Consider the following 16907-nt stretch of genomic DNA (forward strand, 5'->3'; position numbering starts at 1 on the left):
GGCCCGGCCCGGCCCGGCCCAGCGGGCCTACCGGCCCCGCCCCCTGGAGCAAGCCCGGTTGAATTCGGCCAAAGCAGCTTCGGCCCCACCCACTCAGCCGAGGTCCCGCCCCACTCACTTGAAGCCACGCCCACGCCCTTCACCGAGGCCACGCCCCTGCTGACTCTGCACCCTCCAACCTCCGGGAGCTCTCCTTCCCCGGAAGGCCGAGCTGAAAACCCGGAAAAAGGATCGGGGAAACTGCAATAGGCACATTGCGCTTGCGCGAGGGGGGCAGGAAGTCAAGGCGGAGGCGGAGGTGATTCTACTTCCGTTTCTAGTTTTGCTCCAGTGTTTGGGTTTTCTTCGCGGCCGCCCAAGATGAACCGATTCTTCGGAAAAGCGAAACCCAAGGCTCCGCCGCCCAGCCTGACTGACTGCATTGGCACGGTGGGCACTCGACCACGCATAACTAGGCTGAGGGACTCTGACATTCCCGACCCCGCCCACCCTGGGCTCCCGGCTCCTACTCCTCCATTGCGTTCCTGGTTCCGGACACCTCGGCCCTCACCACCGCACCTTCATTGCTGTTACCCAGGGTCATTCCTGACGCCACAAACCAGGGATTCCTAAGCTATCAGTGTCTCCCCCTACTTGCACCCAACTCCTTCTGAGGCCCACTGCCGTGTTTACTTGCTCTTTCCTTCTCCTCCTACCCCAACCAGCCATTAGGCCCACATCCTTCCCACTTCAGTCCTAACCTTTACCCCTCATTTATCCTCATCCCTCTCCCACATCAGGACCCTCAACGTGATATCCTGGGTCCACATATCTTTACCCCGATCCTGGATTTTAATAACAGCAAATTCAGAACTCTGGCCTCTCACATTAAGCCACCTCCCTTTATCTAAGCAAATAGCATTAGCGCTACAGCCCTGGCCTGTTTCACACACCTTCTGGTTGAGCTCCCAGCCTGACTAGTCTCCAATTGTAGGGGAATGTCAACTCAACCCAGTGATTTTCAGGGGTCCTGGAATATGTGAATCTGAGGGGTGGAGTATAGTTTATAAAAGCCCCCCCCCCCCGCCCCCAGTGTTTCTGACTGGAAATGTCCGCCTGGTCAGGAACCACTGTTTCCCACCCTTCTTTCCTCTCCTGCCTCTTCTCATGTAAGTATATTGTGATAATTACCACTGTTTCTTTAAGGTGGACAGCAGGGCAGAATCTATTGACAAGAAGATTTCTCGACTGGATGCTGAGCTAGTGAAGTATAAGGATCAGATCAAGAAGATGAGAGAGGGTCCTGCCAAGGTAAGGGAGGTGGCAGCTGCAAAAGGCGCTGTGACAGATTAATTTGAGCACCTGTGGAAATAGGGCCCAGCAGTAAGGGCTGGTGAGAGATAGAGAAGAGATGCTCACAATCTGGTAAAGAGAAAATATGTGACAGTGTATCCTTCAGGGAGGGGAGTTTGCAGCCTGATAGGAGAGGAAGGCTGGGGTTTAGCCTGGTGGAGAGAAAGTGCTGACCACATGTCCAGAATCATGTACATGGGAATTAACATATTCTGAGAAGGTGGCAATCTGGAGAGTAGAGCTGGGACATGCTCAGAACTATGAGCCATGCTGGTCAAGTTAGGTGTGTATAATAGACTGGTTAAGGAATGGTATGCTGGGAAAAAGTACTGAACTAGGCATCTGGAGACCAGTGTTCTATTAGTAACACCATCACTATCTACTAGCTGTGACCGTCATAAAGTCACTTAATATCTTGTTTTCCTCTTCTATTGTTAGAAACATAGATTACTATATTTAAGTGTTTGGACTGTGGATATAGAACTACCTACTTTTTTCCCGTTTCTGTAACTTATTAACTATTTGAGCTAGGACAAGTTATTTAGTGTTACTGAACCTCAGTTTCTCTGTCTGTAAAATGGGGATAATATACTTTATAGTGTGAGCATTTTGTGTACTCACGAAGTAATTGGTGTGACCTACATAGCACTGTTTCTCCTACATAGAAACATTATTTGTGAGATAATATCTGCTTTTCCTTCTTCACTGGAGGAACAAAAAGATTTATGAAGCAGTATAGAAAGGAAAGTGACAAGAGGCTTTTCTCAGCCATCTTAGTTGGATGGCATGGAATGAAGAGTGACCAGAGGCAGGGAAGCTCATCTGGACTTGAGATGAAAGCCTAAGCCCTGGTGGCAGTCATGAAAATGACAGGAAAGTAATCAGTTGGAAAGTAAGTTCTGAAAATCAGTAACAAGATGACTGCATGTAGAGACAACAGAGAGGAAAGGTAAGGTTGATTTAAAGATTCTTAATCTAGAGAAGTGAGGGATTGGTGGGACCATTGTTAGTTATTTCCAAGGTGAGAACAGGTTGAGGAGTTTGGGCATGTTGAGTTTGAATGGATAGCAGGATGTCCAAGTTGGGAATCTCCATAAGGCAACTGGGTATACAAAATAGGCACTATTGGGGATGGCCATGGAGATAATATGCAGTAGGAAAAGGGAATATAATTCTGTACCCTGAGATGTGGGATGCAAAGACAGATGAGTTGAGACTTAAAGACTGCTTGGGAAGTGAGGAAGAGTCCAGGAGCCACCATGTCTGCAACTTTGAAGAAGAGAGTAAGTAGATATGTAAGTCTGAGGATATGGGAGATTTCTTTTACTGTATGTGTGTTTTCTTCTTCTTTTCATTAATATCTGTTTCTCTCCCCAGAATATGGTCAAACAGAAAGCCTTGAGGGTTTTAAAGCAAAAGCGGATGTAAGTTATAAGTGTAACCTCCTTTCCTCCAGCACTGTCCATCTAGACAGAGTTTTTTGCTATGGTAGATGTTCTATATATGCGCTGTTCAGTACAGTAGCTCTTAGCCACATGTGGCTATTGAGCGCTTGAAATGTGGCTAGTGTGACCAAGGAATTGAAGTTTTAATTTTATTTAATTTTAACAATTTAGGTAGCTATATGTGGCTAAATGGCTTCTGTATTGGACTACCCAGATCTATAGGGTTCTCCCATTATGTATTTAATTAGAGTATGCCTTTTTATTTATTTATTTTTTGTAAAATTGAAGATCCTGAATATTTGTTCCCTCCCACTAGAATAGATTTAAGGGTCCTGGATTTATTTTAGGTGACTATGTCTCCATGTCTGAGCAGAAGCCAGATAGCATCTTTGATGCTTACCCTTGTGGGCTGTCCAACTGATGAGACCTTCTGCAGGATTGTAGGGGTCAGATGTAATTAGCTAATAAGGAACTAGAAAGGTTGTTGATATCTCTGTTTTTATTTTTAAAATGCCTTTTTATCAGATACCACCTTTTAGATTAGACAAAATTGGAAAAAGAAATTATAATGCCTAACATGGTAGTGAGAGTGGTAAAAACTATTCCCTTCTTAGGTAGCCTGCAGTGTTTAAGTAATACATATTCATTATACATGCTTGAAAAATACAAAAACATGAACAGAAGAAAAGAACATTTACATAGATTCCTACTATCAGAATTAACCATTTTTAGAATGATGATTTCTTAGTTTCTTTTCTCTGCTCGTGCATGCATGGTATATGTGCATATGGCTTTTTAGAAGAAAAATTGTGTATATATAGGTTGTCCTTCTCCATCATGAGCAGTTCTCTCCTTTTAAACGTTTTTTAAGAATGATATACTTTTTAACAGGCTGGTGATATTCCACCACCATTTGCCCACACCATGAATTGACCAATTTTCTGCTGGTTGGATAGTTAGATGGTTTCCTGATGTTGTATAAAGACCATAGTGACATAAGTCTTTGAAGTAGTATTATACTTTGATATAAAACTTTATTTTTAAAAAAAAGAACATATTTTGAGCACCAGGCATTATATCAGGCCAGATGGATTACCTAATCATGGATATAAGATTAGTCAAATACAATACCTATCCTCAAGGAGTTCAGTCTACTAGAAAAACAGTTTAGTTATATGTATGAAGAGCTTAAAAATAGTCTCCCCCTTTGCCCCAAGAGTTCTCCTTCTGGGAATTTATCACAGGAAATCATTTGAAACATTGTAAAGAGACATTAAATAGTATATAGTAGCATAGAAAACAGCAAAGGCTGTAATATTAAGGGGAAAATTAGTCTTATAACTAAGATACAAAGACAGAAGACTGGAGGGGTACATCATGATGCTTGTGTTAGAGTGATTAAATGGTTTTTGCCAATTTTTCTGTGTATTTAATTTTTTGTAATTTTTTTAAAGTCTATTTATTTATTTTGAGAGAGAGACAGAGCGCACATGGGGAAAGGGCAGAGAGAAAGAAGGAGAGAGAATCCCAAGCAGGCCCTGTGCCGCCAGCACAGAGCCCAACACGAGGCTCAGTCCCATGATAGTGAGATCATGACCTGAGCTTTGTGAGATCATGACCTGAGCTTTGTGAGATCATGACCTGAGCTGAAACCAAGAGTCGGACGCTAAACTGAGCCACCCAGATGCCCCTAAAGTTTTTTGTTTTTTTTTAAAGGAAATACTTATATAGTGTTAGAGATACTTTCTTCCAGAGGATTTCTGTCTGGCTCACATTTACCATTCTTAATTGATTCTGAAAAGGTATGAGCAGCAGCGGGACAATCTCGCCCAACAGTCATTTAACATGGAACAAGCCAATTACACCATCCAGTCATTGAAGGACACCAAGACCACGGTACTTCCATAGCACCTTTTCCCATGATTTTTTTTTTAACTGTTGTGTTCTTTTCCCATAGTATTTAAAAGACCATTTCACTAGCATGGCTTTTTAAAACATGGTGTTCTCTCTTACCCTTTTTTAGGTTGATGCTATGAAACTGGGAGTAAAGGAAATGAAGAAAGCATACAAGCAAGTGAAAATTGACCAGATTGAGGTGAGATGTATGCTAGTTTCTGTAAGAATGTAGTATAGTAGATTTGGAAAGAATCCAAATGAATGTGAATGTAATGGGAAGAACACAGAAGACAGATTGAATCTTGGGCTTGCCATTTACTAATAGAGTAACTTTAGGGTAGGGTACCAAATGTGTCTGTTTCCTTGTTAACACCAGGATCCTAATGCCATATACAGTTATTATGAGGATGAAATAAATGAGCTGGTGTGTCTACATACATAATATCTAGAATATAATAGGCACTCAGTAAATAAGCCCCCAGTTTCCTGTTACTTCTGACTCACTTAATGATTTTGAGTCTGTTTCCACAATTGTAAAGTAGTGATGTTGCTGTCCATCCCCCAGGATGGTCACAAGTGTTAATGAGGCTATATAAGTCAGGTGCTTAACACACTTTCTGGAGTAGAGCTGGTTCCTTTTGCTAGTAACTCTCTTTAGATTTTTAATAATAATGTCATTAGGCTCTTAAAATTAACATGTCTTTTGAGATCGTGCTTTGGCTGGGAGGTGAGCCCTAAGCACTCCTCTCACTTCTTTCAGGGGAACAGCCCAGATGGCAAGTAGGGATAGCAGAGGGAGTGAGTGGTGACTGACCAGAGGAAAGAGGCTACCTTTCTGCAAGTACAGTGGTGGTCTTTACTTCTATCCCTGAGTAGAATGTCTCTTTGTATGAGAGCAGGGACATGATTTTTTCACTGTTATATCCCATACCTTGAACAATGCCTGGCTGTAGTTGGTGTTCAGAAAGTTTCTATGATTGCTGAGCAAATGAACAAGAGACTATTAAAGGAGCTAAAGCAGTTGCCCGATTCAAGCAATATTTGTTGGTTGAGTACTTACTGACTTCCTGACATCTTGCTACATCTGAAGAGGTATTCTCTGAGAGTGCTGATCTACAGTACAAGTAAGGACATTCCTCCTCTTTTTTCAAGCACCCCTCCTTACACTGCCTGTGGCTTTCTCTCTAATCCTCCACCAGTCTCTGCTTACAGAGTTAAGCTCAGTGAAATCTTCCCAGACATTTACTAAGAAAAGTGTTCCATGTATGTTTGTCTTATTTGTACAATGCTATTTGGTAATATAATGCAGTTGAATTTTATTTTCCGTTTACAGGGTTCCTTATGTTTTAATGAGAGCTCTTTACTATAAACAAAATAGAAACTGGAATTTTTCTGTTGTTGTTTTTGTTTTGTTTTCTGTTTTGTTTTGTCTCTCCATCTTTTACTTGTAGTTGCCTGTCTCGTTCCCTATCTAATTATCCTTTTCCTGTCTCCTAGTAGATTTGCCCACATGGCAGGTAGAGAACTCCTTTCTCTCCCTTTTGGTGTGTGCCTCTGTCTGTGTCTGTCTCTGGCTGGACTATATATTTTGAATTCCATTTGTTTTCCTAAAATACTTTATAAAACATTTTCACTGTTTGATAGCTCTCACTCATTCTTTAGTATTTTACCCATGTGTATGTATGTTCCTCTGTTTCTAGCCTTCCTATTTTTCAGTTTCTGCATGTCAAGTCTAGTGCTTATATTTGTATTATTTTTGTGTTTCTTATCCAATATTAAGCCTGTTAATTCTTTGTGTGCTAATTAGTGTGTGTGTGTCTTTCATAAAGTCTATTGCTAGGAATCCTATTCATAAATGACTTGAGGAGACTTGTGTTGATATGTGATAGCATGGCAGAGCTTGACCTAACTACTTACTCTGTGTTTTCACTCTTTTTAATTTCAGCCAGCGCTTCTCTGTACAGCAGAATGTTACATGTGTACAGCATAGTAGTTTGGCACTTGAAAATACAGCATAGTGCTTTCTTTTTTAAAAAAGTTTTTTTGGGGCACTTGGGTGGTTCAGCCAGTTGAACGTCCAACTATTAATTTTGGCTTAGGTCATGATCATGCTCTTTCTCTCTCTCTCTCTCTCTCTCTCTCTCTCAAATAAATAAATATTTAAAAAAAATTTTTTAAGTGTTTTTCATTTTACTGTCTCCCTCACCTTTTTTTTTTTTTTTTTAATGTTTATTTATTTTTGAGAGATAGAGACTGCATGAGCAGGGGAGGGGCAGAGAGAGAGACATAGAACATGAAGCAGGCTCCAGGCTCTGAGCTGTCAGCACAGAGCCTGACGCGGGGCTTGAACTCACAAACTGTGAGATCATGACCTGAGCCGAAGTCAGACGCTTAACCAATGGAGCCACCCAGGTGCCCCGTCACCTTTTTTTTCTTTTAATGTTTATGAGAGAGAGAGAGAGAGAGAGAGAGAGCAAGCACAAGCAGGGGAGGGGCAGAGAGAGAGGGAGACACCGAATCTGAAGCGGGCTCCAGTCTCTGAGCTCTGAGCTCAGAGCCCAACACAGGGCTCGAACCCATGAACCCCAAGATCATGAGCTGAGCTGAAGTCGGACACCTAACCTACTGAGGCACCCAGGTGCCCCTGTCTCCCTCACCTTTAAATGGAAAAACAAACCTCCAATTTGTGGGCCAAGAGGAGTTTTTCAAATGTTTTGCATTGCTTTAAAAATTCTGAAGGATAGGGGTGCCTGGATGGCTCAGTTGGTTGTGTCCAACTTCAGCTCAGGTCATGATCTCGTGGTTTGTGGGTTCGAGCCCCGCATCAGGCTCTGTGCTGACGGCTCGGAGCCGGGACCCTGCTTTGGATTCTGTGTGTGTGTGTCTGTGTGTCTGTGTGTCTGTGTGTCTGTCTCTCTCTGCCCCTCCCCCACTCACTCTGTCTCTCTCAAAAATAAATAAACATTAAAACAAATTTAAAAAAATTCTGAAGGATAAATGGTGCTGGTTTGGACTTTCTGCATTATCAACAATACTCTCTTTCCTCTCTGTGGAATTTTCAGCATATAACGAGCATATTGTTGCTCTGCACATCCTTAACACAATGGAAGATATATAGTATTAAGTGCTTAGTGTTTTACATGTATTACTGTGATAAATCCTTTAATAATCCTATGAGGTATGCCTATTAATAATCTTATTTTATGGACAAGGACATTAAGGCTTAGAGGCTTTATTTCTCATTGAGTAAGGCAAGATTTGAGCTTCAGAGTCTGTGCTCCTAGCCATTATATTAGCTGCCCTTTATTATGCTGTAGCACTTCTCAGATTGCTTTTTACATTATTCCTGGCTTTGTAGTCTTCTAGCTAATCACAGGTAGATCATTCACAGATGACTTATGCTCTCAGTCAATTATTTTCACCAGCCTGGTCTCGGATATCAAGCCTATCCTGATTCCATTTCTGTTTCTCCATCCAGGGTTGGCTCAGTACAACTTTTTGTACCACCCAGTTGTTTCCACTGTTGTCTTTTTTCCCTACACAGTATAGTCCATCTTTGGCTGACTTAAGAAGATTAATTTGCTTGTCTCTATTACCTCCTTTTCTCCATAAACTAGAAAAATGTTGATAGTATGGAGGCTGAATTTAGTGTTTTAGGTAAACTTTCTGTAATGACAGACTAATGGGCATCTGTTCTTGCAGTAGGACTTTGGACTTCCCTGAAGCACCTTAAATTCAAATGCAAGATCACCAATTTAATTCTTTTCTTTTTTTTTAATTTTTTACATTTATTTATTTTTGAGAGAGTGAGACAAAGTGAGAGTGGGGGAGGGGCAGAGAGAGAGGGAGATACAGGGTCGGAAGCAGGCTCCAGGCTCTGAGCTGTCAGCACAGAGCCCGATGTGGGGCTCGAACCCACAGACTGTGAGATCATGACCTCAGCTGAAGTCAGACGCTCAACCGACCGAGCCACCCAGGTGCCCCTCTTTTCTTTTTTTTTAAGGTTTTTTTTTTTTCAGTTATCTTTACACCTAGCATGGGGCTCAAGCCCATGACCCCAAGATCAAGAGTCACATGCTCTTCAGACTGAACCAGCCAGGTGCCCCAATTTAATTCTTCCTTAATTTTGAGTTTACATTTTATCACCAAAAAGGAGGATTATGTGGCCATTGGCATTCACGGTTATTGTTATGGGACTCTTCAGTTTTGTGATTTTTAAATAATTCATTAAGCTCTTTTATACTTTTAATTGGAAGGGGCATTCAGGAGTTATTCAGACCTGTACTTTACAGGAGCACCTGGTCAGTTGTTGACTAAAAGCAGTCAGTAGGCAAGGACTGAGTTAAGGGTAGGGAACTAACAATTGTTGAAAACTGGTATGTGCTCACCATTTTGCATACGTTATCTTTTTAAAAATCGCTTGCTGGGGCGCCTGGGTGGCTCAGTCGGTTGGGCGGCCGACTTCGACTCAGGTCATGATCTCGCGGTCAGTGAGTTCAAGCCCCGCGTCGGGCTCTGGGCTGACAGCTCAGAGCCTGGAGCCTGTTTCAGATTCTGTGTCTCCCTCTCTCTGACCCTCCCCTGTTCATGCTCTGTCTCTCTCTGTCTCAAAAATAAACGTTAAAAAATTAAAAAAAATAAATAAATAAATAAAAATCACTTGCTTCTGAGATTCAGAGGAGAGAGTGGAGTGAGGGTTAGTTAGAGGAAAATAGTAAAAAATTAATGAAAACTGTCATATACATTTCTACAAGGATTTACAAGACCAGCTAGAAGATATGATGGAAGATGCCAGTGAAATCCAAGAAGCACTGAGCCGTAGTTATGGCACCCCAGAGTTAGACGAAGATGACCTGGAAGCAGGTATGTTATGGGAAAAGCAGTTGGGAAAAAAAAGTTTTAGAGTCTGAAAGGAGCAACTTCCTGGGACCTTTTCCCAAATGCTAGAGAAAATTCCAGTGAAGGTTCTGTGAGAGTTAGTTTATGGTACGGCCTCTGGGCAAAGAGCTTATGAAGCTGGCATGTCAGATGTGCATGATCCACTAACAACTCTTGGACAGATAAGCTCTGGAGGAAAATATGGGCAAAAGTGTCTGCTGACCTGGTGCTTGGTATCTAAGCACTGTGTTTCCCTGCCATTTTCCTTTTGATTTTGCTCTCCCTATTTTTGGAGTCCTCTCCCTCAGAACAACAAAGCAGATCAAGAAACAGTCACTGGCAAGTACTTCGTGTGCATCTACCATAGGCCAGGTACTATGTTAGGTGCTAGGAATTCAACATTGAAGAAGGCAAATATGGTCCCTGCATTTATGAAGCTTCCATCACCAGGGGTAAGAAACTTACTTCAAGTGATTAATTACAAGAGCACAAACTGTTGGGAAGGAGAAGTGTGGGGTACCATGGAGCACATAGCTGGGGAATCTATCCTAGTTGGGAGTGGGCACAGGCATGGGTCCTGAAGAATGAGCAGGGGATAATAGGAAAAAAATGGGAGGGGTTGTTGCCTGGCCTCAGGGAGAGGAGCCTTTGCCCAAAGAAATGAAAACACTAATTTGAAAAAAATACGTGCACCTTTATATTTCTTGCAGCACTACTTTTAATAGCCAAGATATGGAAGCAGTCCCAAGTGTCCATCCATAGATGAATGGATAAAGATGTAGATACACACACACACACACACACAATGGAATATTACCATCAAAAAGAGTGAAATCTTAGCATTTGCAACAATATGGATGGAACTAGAGGGTATTATGCTAAGTGAAATAAGTCAGAGAAAGACAAATACCATATGATTTCACTTATATGTGGAATTTAAGAAACAAAACCAAGGGGCGCCTGGGAGGCTCAGTCGGTTAAGCGGCCGACTTCGGCTCAGGTCATGATCTTGGAGTCCGTGAGTTCGAGCCCCGCGTCACGCTCTGTGCTGACAGCTCAGAGCCTGGAGCCTGTTTCAGATTCTGTGTCTCCGTCTCTCTCTGACCCTCCCCCGTTCATGCTCTGTCTCTCTCTGTCTCAAAAATAAATAAACATTAAAAAAAAAAATTAAAAAAAAAAAAAAAAGAAACAAAACCAAGAAAAAAGAGGTAAAGAAACAGACTATTAACTATAGAGAACAAACTGCTAGAGGGGAGGTAGGTGGGGGACAGGCAAAATTGGTGATGGGAGTAAGAGTACATTTATCATGATGAGCCTGAGTAATGTACAGAATTATTGAATTACTATATTGTACACCTGAAGTGAATATAACACTGTGTGTTAATTATACTGGAATTTAAAAGATAAATAAAATTTTAAAGAAAAGATGATAGCGACTAAGGTGATAGTAGCAGAAACAGAAAAGTGGATGTGGAAGGAGGGGAGGTCAAGAATGTTTGTCGGGGGCACCTGGGCAGCGCAGTCAGCTAAGTGTCTGACTCTTGATCTCGGCTCAGGTCATGATCTTGCGGTTTGTGAGATCCAGCCCCGCATCAGGCCTTGAACTGATGGTGTGGAACCTGCTTGAGATTCTGTCTCTCCGTCTCTCTGCCCCTCCCCCACTTCTCTCTCTCTCAAAATAAATAAATAAAACATTAAAAAAAAATGTCAGTGTCTAGCATGAGTAACTAGGTAGATGGCAGAACCACCTCACACAGGATTTTCTGTCACATGATTCCCATCTCAGTTCTTCTCTTCTTCTCCTCCTCTCTCTCCCCCCTCCCTTCCTCTCACCCCCTCCCTTCTTTCTCCCATTCTGTTTTTGCCTAGAACCTTTTTTTTTTCACATTCATTTCTTTATTTTATTTCCCATCCTGAGTTTCCTGCTATGTCTCTATCTGCTATTGTCATTCTTCCTGGTCACTTCCAACTCACTTTACCATAGACATATTTTTAAAGCTTGATTTCATGTGATGGTCACTCAGTATGCAACAGTTTCATGCCTTTCACTGCCTTCTCTCAAGCTCATCAATAACTGAGAGAGAATTTTTTGCATTTGTTATTGTCCAGATTTTCTAATTTGAATTGGCCAACTGATAGCTATATATAGACTCTTCTCATGAAGACTAGGGCTTTGTAAACCTGTGGGGAATGGTTGTTTTGTTTTACTTTGATTTGTGTTTTTCATAGATTCTACCACATCAGTTCCCTTGAAAATTTCTTAAGATGGTCATCTTTTATTTTGAAAATAGAGATTAATAATCCTTTCCCCCCAGGCACCTGGGTGGCTCAGTCCATTGAGTCCAACTTTGGCTCCAGTCATGATCTCACAGTTCTTGAATTTGAGCCCCTCATTGGGCTCACTACTGTCAGCTCACAGCCTGCTTCAAATCCTCTGTCCCTTTCTCTCTGCCCCTCCCCTGCTTGTATTCTGTCAAAAATAAATAAAATATTTTTTAAAAATTAAAAATCCTTTTCCCTTTGTTTTGAAATTCATGTCTCATAATAATTTGGCTAACTTTCTTAACATTAGCTGCCAGTTTTCTTGCATAACTGTTTTTGAAATGTCAACTGTTTCAATCTCAGAGTTGGATGCACTGGGTGATGAGCTTCTGGCTGATGAAGACAGTTCTTACTTGGATGAAGCGGCATCTGCACCTGCAATTCCAGAAGGCGTTCCCACTGACACAAAGAATAAGGTGAAAGCTTTTTCTCTTTATGTTTGCTATGCAAAATGGTTAAGGTTTTTTGCTTGATCCCAATTTGGGAATCTACAAGGTAGTCTTAAGTTTGAACGGGGAAAGACCGTGCTAGTCATTGTTTTGGGACCCCTTGAAAGTCTAGTTTTCTTGCATTGGACTGTGGACAGGCTGTGTACGTAGTGTCACTGAGGCCCAGGAATTACCCTTGTGAGCTTGCACTGGGTGCCATTTCTAGGTTTCAGACAGTATTTCCTGGAAAAGCATTATCAACACATTCATGAACCATGCTGGGCAGCAGTGTGAAAGAAAGTTCTATCTTCCATACACACTGCTTAATTGTAGGGTGGACTTTTTTTTTTCTTTTTGAGCAGCAGGCAAAAGTTTATTAGAGTCTAAAATCAGAAAGGAAGAATAGTATGAAAGCTCTCTTTACAGAGAGAGTATATTCAAAAGGGAATGCTCCAGGTGGATTTTTTTTAAATAGGGATTAATAATTTAAGTATAAAACTTAATGTTGAAAGTTTCTCATTAACAAGGTAAAGAATCAGGACACCTGGGTTTAAGTCTCAGTCCTGCCACTAACTCCCTATGAGACCTTGACAAATCACTTAATTGTTGTGAACTTTTCTGATCCTTACATCTGTAAAATGCAGATAATTACAATTATCTTACATAATTGTTGTGTAGAACAAGTTAGATCTTGTATGTAAAAGGACTTCGCACTGAAAGCCCCGTCCAAAGCTATACAGTTGTCATTATTATAAACAGATAAAATTTTGTTGCTTATGAAATCCTGTTCACTCCATCTTAGTTCCTGGTGTAATGTGTCATTTTTTTCTCTTGCCATTTTTTCTGTTTGCTTTATCTCCTTGGTGTTTGCTTTATCTCCCAATGTGCACGTTCAGTGTGCACAGTCCTTGAGTGAGAGCCAGTTTCAGCTCTGCCTTTGTTTACTGTATGACTTGGAGCAAATTAGAAATTCTTATTTTCTCTCAGAACCTTATCAGTTTTTCCTGCATGTGAAATGTGGGGAGCAAAAGGTGGGAAGTAGATCATTTCCAAGGTCCCTTATAGCTAATTTCTATGAATGTGCATCTTCCCCCTACCATACCCTCCCTTCTTCCTTGAGTCTAGAGTAATCTTACTTTTCTCTACTGCTCATTCCACCCCACCCCTGTCTCTGGTCATTTCAGGGTTCCAGGTTTATAGGTTGCTTTTTCTCAGCTTACCTAAAATTATTTTTTTTTTAATTTTTTTAAGTTTATTCATTTCGAGAGGGACAGTGTGAGCAGGAGGGGGCAGAGAGAGAGAGGGAGAGAGAGAGAATCCCAAGCAGACTCTGCACTGTCAGCGCAGAGCCCAAAACAGGGCTCAAACTCATGAAATACGAAATCATGACCTGAGCCAAAACCAAGAGTCAGCCGTTTAACCGACTGAGCCATCCAGGCACCCCTGAAATAATTTTTTTTTAATCTTTTATTTATTTTTGAGAGAGAGTACATGTGTAAGCAAGGAGGGGCGGGGGGTACAGAGGATCCAAAGCAGGCTCTGCACTGACAGCAGTGAGCCTGACAGCCAGTGAGCAGGGCTTACTCATGAACCATGAGATCATGACCTGAGTTGAAGTCACTCAACCGATTGAGCCACCCAGTTGCCCCTACCTGAAATGATTTTTATTAACGCTACCACCACAGCTTACCTTTTCAGTACCCTGAAGCATCTATGTTATTTCTACTTTTAGAAGGTCACAGATTCCTGTGTTAAATGTGCCGTTGAGATATGGTTTCTTAATGGATAGTAGTATTGCTGTCTCTAAGTTTGTAGAAAAGTATGATATGGAAATAACTGCCTGTCCTGGGGCACTGCTCCTTTAAGGATTGGGAAGCTACAAAAGATAATGGTTCACTTTAGAAATCAGAGTGAGAGGCGCCTGGGTGGCTCAGTGGGTTGAATGGCCGGCTTCAGCTCAGGTCATGATCTCGCAGTCTGTGAGTTCGAGCCCCGCATCGGGCTCTGTGCTGACCGCTCAGAGCCTGGAGCCTGTTTCAGATTCTGTGTCTCCCTCTCTCTGCCCCTTCCCCATTCATGCTCTGTCTCTCTCTGTCTCAAAAATAAATAAACGTTAAAAAAAAAAAATTAAAAAAAAAAAAAGACATCAGAGTGAAAATGGGAATCTGGAGGCAAGGACTGACTCCTCATCCTTTCCACCCAGACCCTTCCTAGTTTACTCGTAAGTGTCTCTTGCTCTTTCACTCTTCCTTTGTGCTGCAAAGAACCACCCTGAGCTTTTCCAGTCTTGTCTTATCTTATCACTACACCCTTTATCTTTCATGAAAATGCTTTCTAATCTTCTCAGTGGGATTTTGGTGTTCACTGATTAAACACTGGGAAATGAATTTTGACTACTGAATACTTGTGATCATTTGTTTTATCAACTGAAAAACAGTGGCACTACACATTGCTTTCTTTTCACAGGATGGAGTCCTGGTGGATGAATTTGGATTACCACAGATCCCTGCTTCATAGACTTGCATCATTCAAATACATCGTGTAAAATAAACACATATTGTGGGACTAGGAAATATTTATCTTTCCGAATTTACCATAACAGATTTATGTTTCTTTCCTTTCTTTGAAGGAAAGGTTAATTATAGTGCTCTTTTATTTTTTTTCCGTTAAGAGACTCATTGTTTGGGGGATGCTTTCTTCATACTAAATTTTTATGTCTTTTTTCTTAAGACTAATGTACTTAAAAGTATCAGTGGCTATGTATGACTTGTTTTCATTTATTAATAATAATTTGAAATAAAACCAAGGAAGTGGAATCTTTACATTCTAAGATAGTGTTAACTCCACAATCTCAAATTGATAAATTGATAAGACAAAGATGAGATTATTGGGACTGCTTATACTATGATTCAAAACCATTTTCTATTGTGGTATTATAGGTTGGTTAAAGTGGTAGCCTTTTTGATGGGTTTTATTGTGTCTTGTGAGTAATTCATTACTATGTCTGATATTGGAATGGAATTATCACTACTATATCATGAGTGGATATTTTGATTCTGTGGTTCCCTCAGTATTACAGCCTGACTTGTAATCAATAATGAATATTTCTTGATATTTAATGTGTACAGGACATTTATTTATACTCAATAAATATTTTTCAAAAGGATACAATTTTAATATCACTACAGCCTAAAACCTCTAGTACAGGAATAATATAATTTTAATGTTGATTCAGTCTAGAAATCAAACTTAACTGCTAGCATCAGAGGAAAGAATAAAGAACAATCCAGGCCTGGGCCCTCATCTACTGTCTAATAACTACTATGTAGCCTAGTCACTTCACTAACCTTCCTTATTAGTAAAATCATGCTCACTTCACAAGGCTTTTGTGATGAATCATTGAGGTAATGGTCGTGAGTACAGTTGACACTTACACAATACAGGTTTGAACACGATCTACTTCTACATGGACTTTTTTCAGTACAGTATTGTAAATGTATTTTCTCCTTATGATTTTCTTATAATATTTTCTTTTTCCTCACTTTATTGTTTCTAATACATGTACAAAATATGAGTTAATTGTTTATGTTATTGGTAAGACTTTTGGTCAATAGTAGGCTGTTAGTAGTTAAGTTTGGGGGGAGTTAAAAGTTAGATGCAGATTTTCAACTGTGCCCTATTCCCCATGTTGTTCAAGGGTTAACTATACTTTGCAGCCTGCTATTCTCTTATGAAGGATTATTAACAACAAAAACAGAGGCTTCATTCTTTTCTTGGAAGGTGCCAGGAGTCCAAACTCCTGCCTAATTGCAGGGTCTTTAATGATTCATTCGTGCAGACTAATCTCACCCTCTCAAGAAGCCTTTGTACTATTCATCATTACCTTCTTGAAATCTTCCTTGGCCTCTCTATAATTTCTCATTCAGCTCTTTAAATATTTCTTTCATTATAGTTTCAATCTTGGACTTCCTCTCACCCTTTATATTCTCTTTGAAACATGTCACACCCAACATTTTATGTATTACCTATTGCTAAAGACTCAAAATAATTGTCACTAGTCTAGACCTCTTCATTCTTATTTTCAGTACTGGGCATTCCCAATGAAATGTCCCACCATTACCTAAAATCTGATACCTAAATTGAGCTTATTTTCTTGGGATTCACTCTCAGCAAATATTCCTGCTTTCTTTCTTGCCAATGTTATCAGTGCCCTATATATAGCCAATTGTAATGGTTGATAGTCTTCCAACTAGACCTTTTTAGTGCATCAGATACCTGTGATCAATCATTCTAACAATCTCTACTCCCTTGGTTTTTGTGACAATGCTCTCTGGTTTTCCTGTTCTTCTGACTATTCTAAGACTCCTTTCTGAAATCCTCATCACTCTGAAACACTAACTGTAATGTTAGTGTTCTTAGGATTCTAACTTTTAGCTATCATACTTCTTTCTTTGATCACTTATATTTACTGAACTCAACTATTCTCATGACTTTACTGACCACTAAATCTATACTTCTATCCCAGATCTTGCCCCTGAGTTTCAGAATCCTATTCATATCCAGCTTTTTGCCTAAGAATTATTTGGATGTTCCAGAAGCCCACAAA

General features: G+C 40.6%; 1 protein-coding gene across 1 annotated transcript; it reads left to right on the top strand.

The window, feature by feature from the left end:
- The first annotated feature begins 111 nt into the window (after window positions 1-111).
- Window positions 112-15021, top strand: CHMP5 (charged multivesicular body protein 5). The gene is made up of 8 exons (XM_042912193.1): window positions 112-429; window positions 1186-1290; window positions 2710-2756; window positions 4580-4673; window positions 4801-4872; window positions 9428-9536; window positions 12177-12289; window positions 14768-15021. The coding sequence occupies exons 1-8, from the start codon at window positions 361-363 to the stop codon at window positions 14816-14818; spliced, it is 660 nt and encodes a 219-aa protein (XP_042768127.1). The 5' UTR covers window positions 112-360; the 3' UTR covers window positions 14819-15021.
- The last annotated feature ends 1886 nt before the right edge of the window (window positions 15022-16907 follow it).

The sequence above is a fragment of the Panthera leo genome, chromosome D4 (assembly GCF_018350215.1).
Source record: "Panthera leo isolate Ple1 chromosome D4, P.leo_Ple1_pat1.1, whole genome shotgun sequence".
Lineage (NCBI taxonomy): Eukaryota > Metazoa > Chordata > Mammalia > Carnivora > Felidae > Panthera > Panthera leo.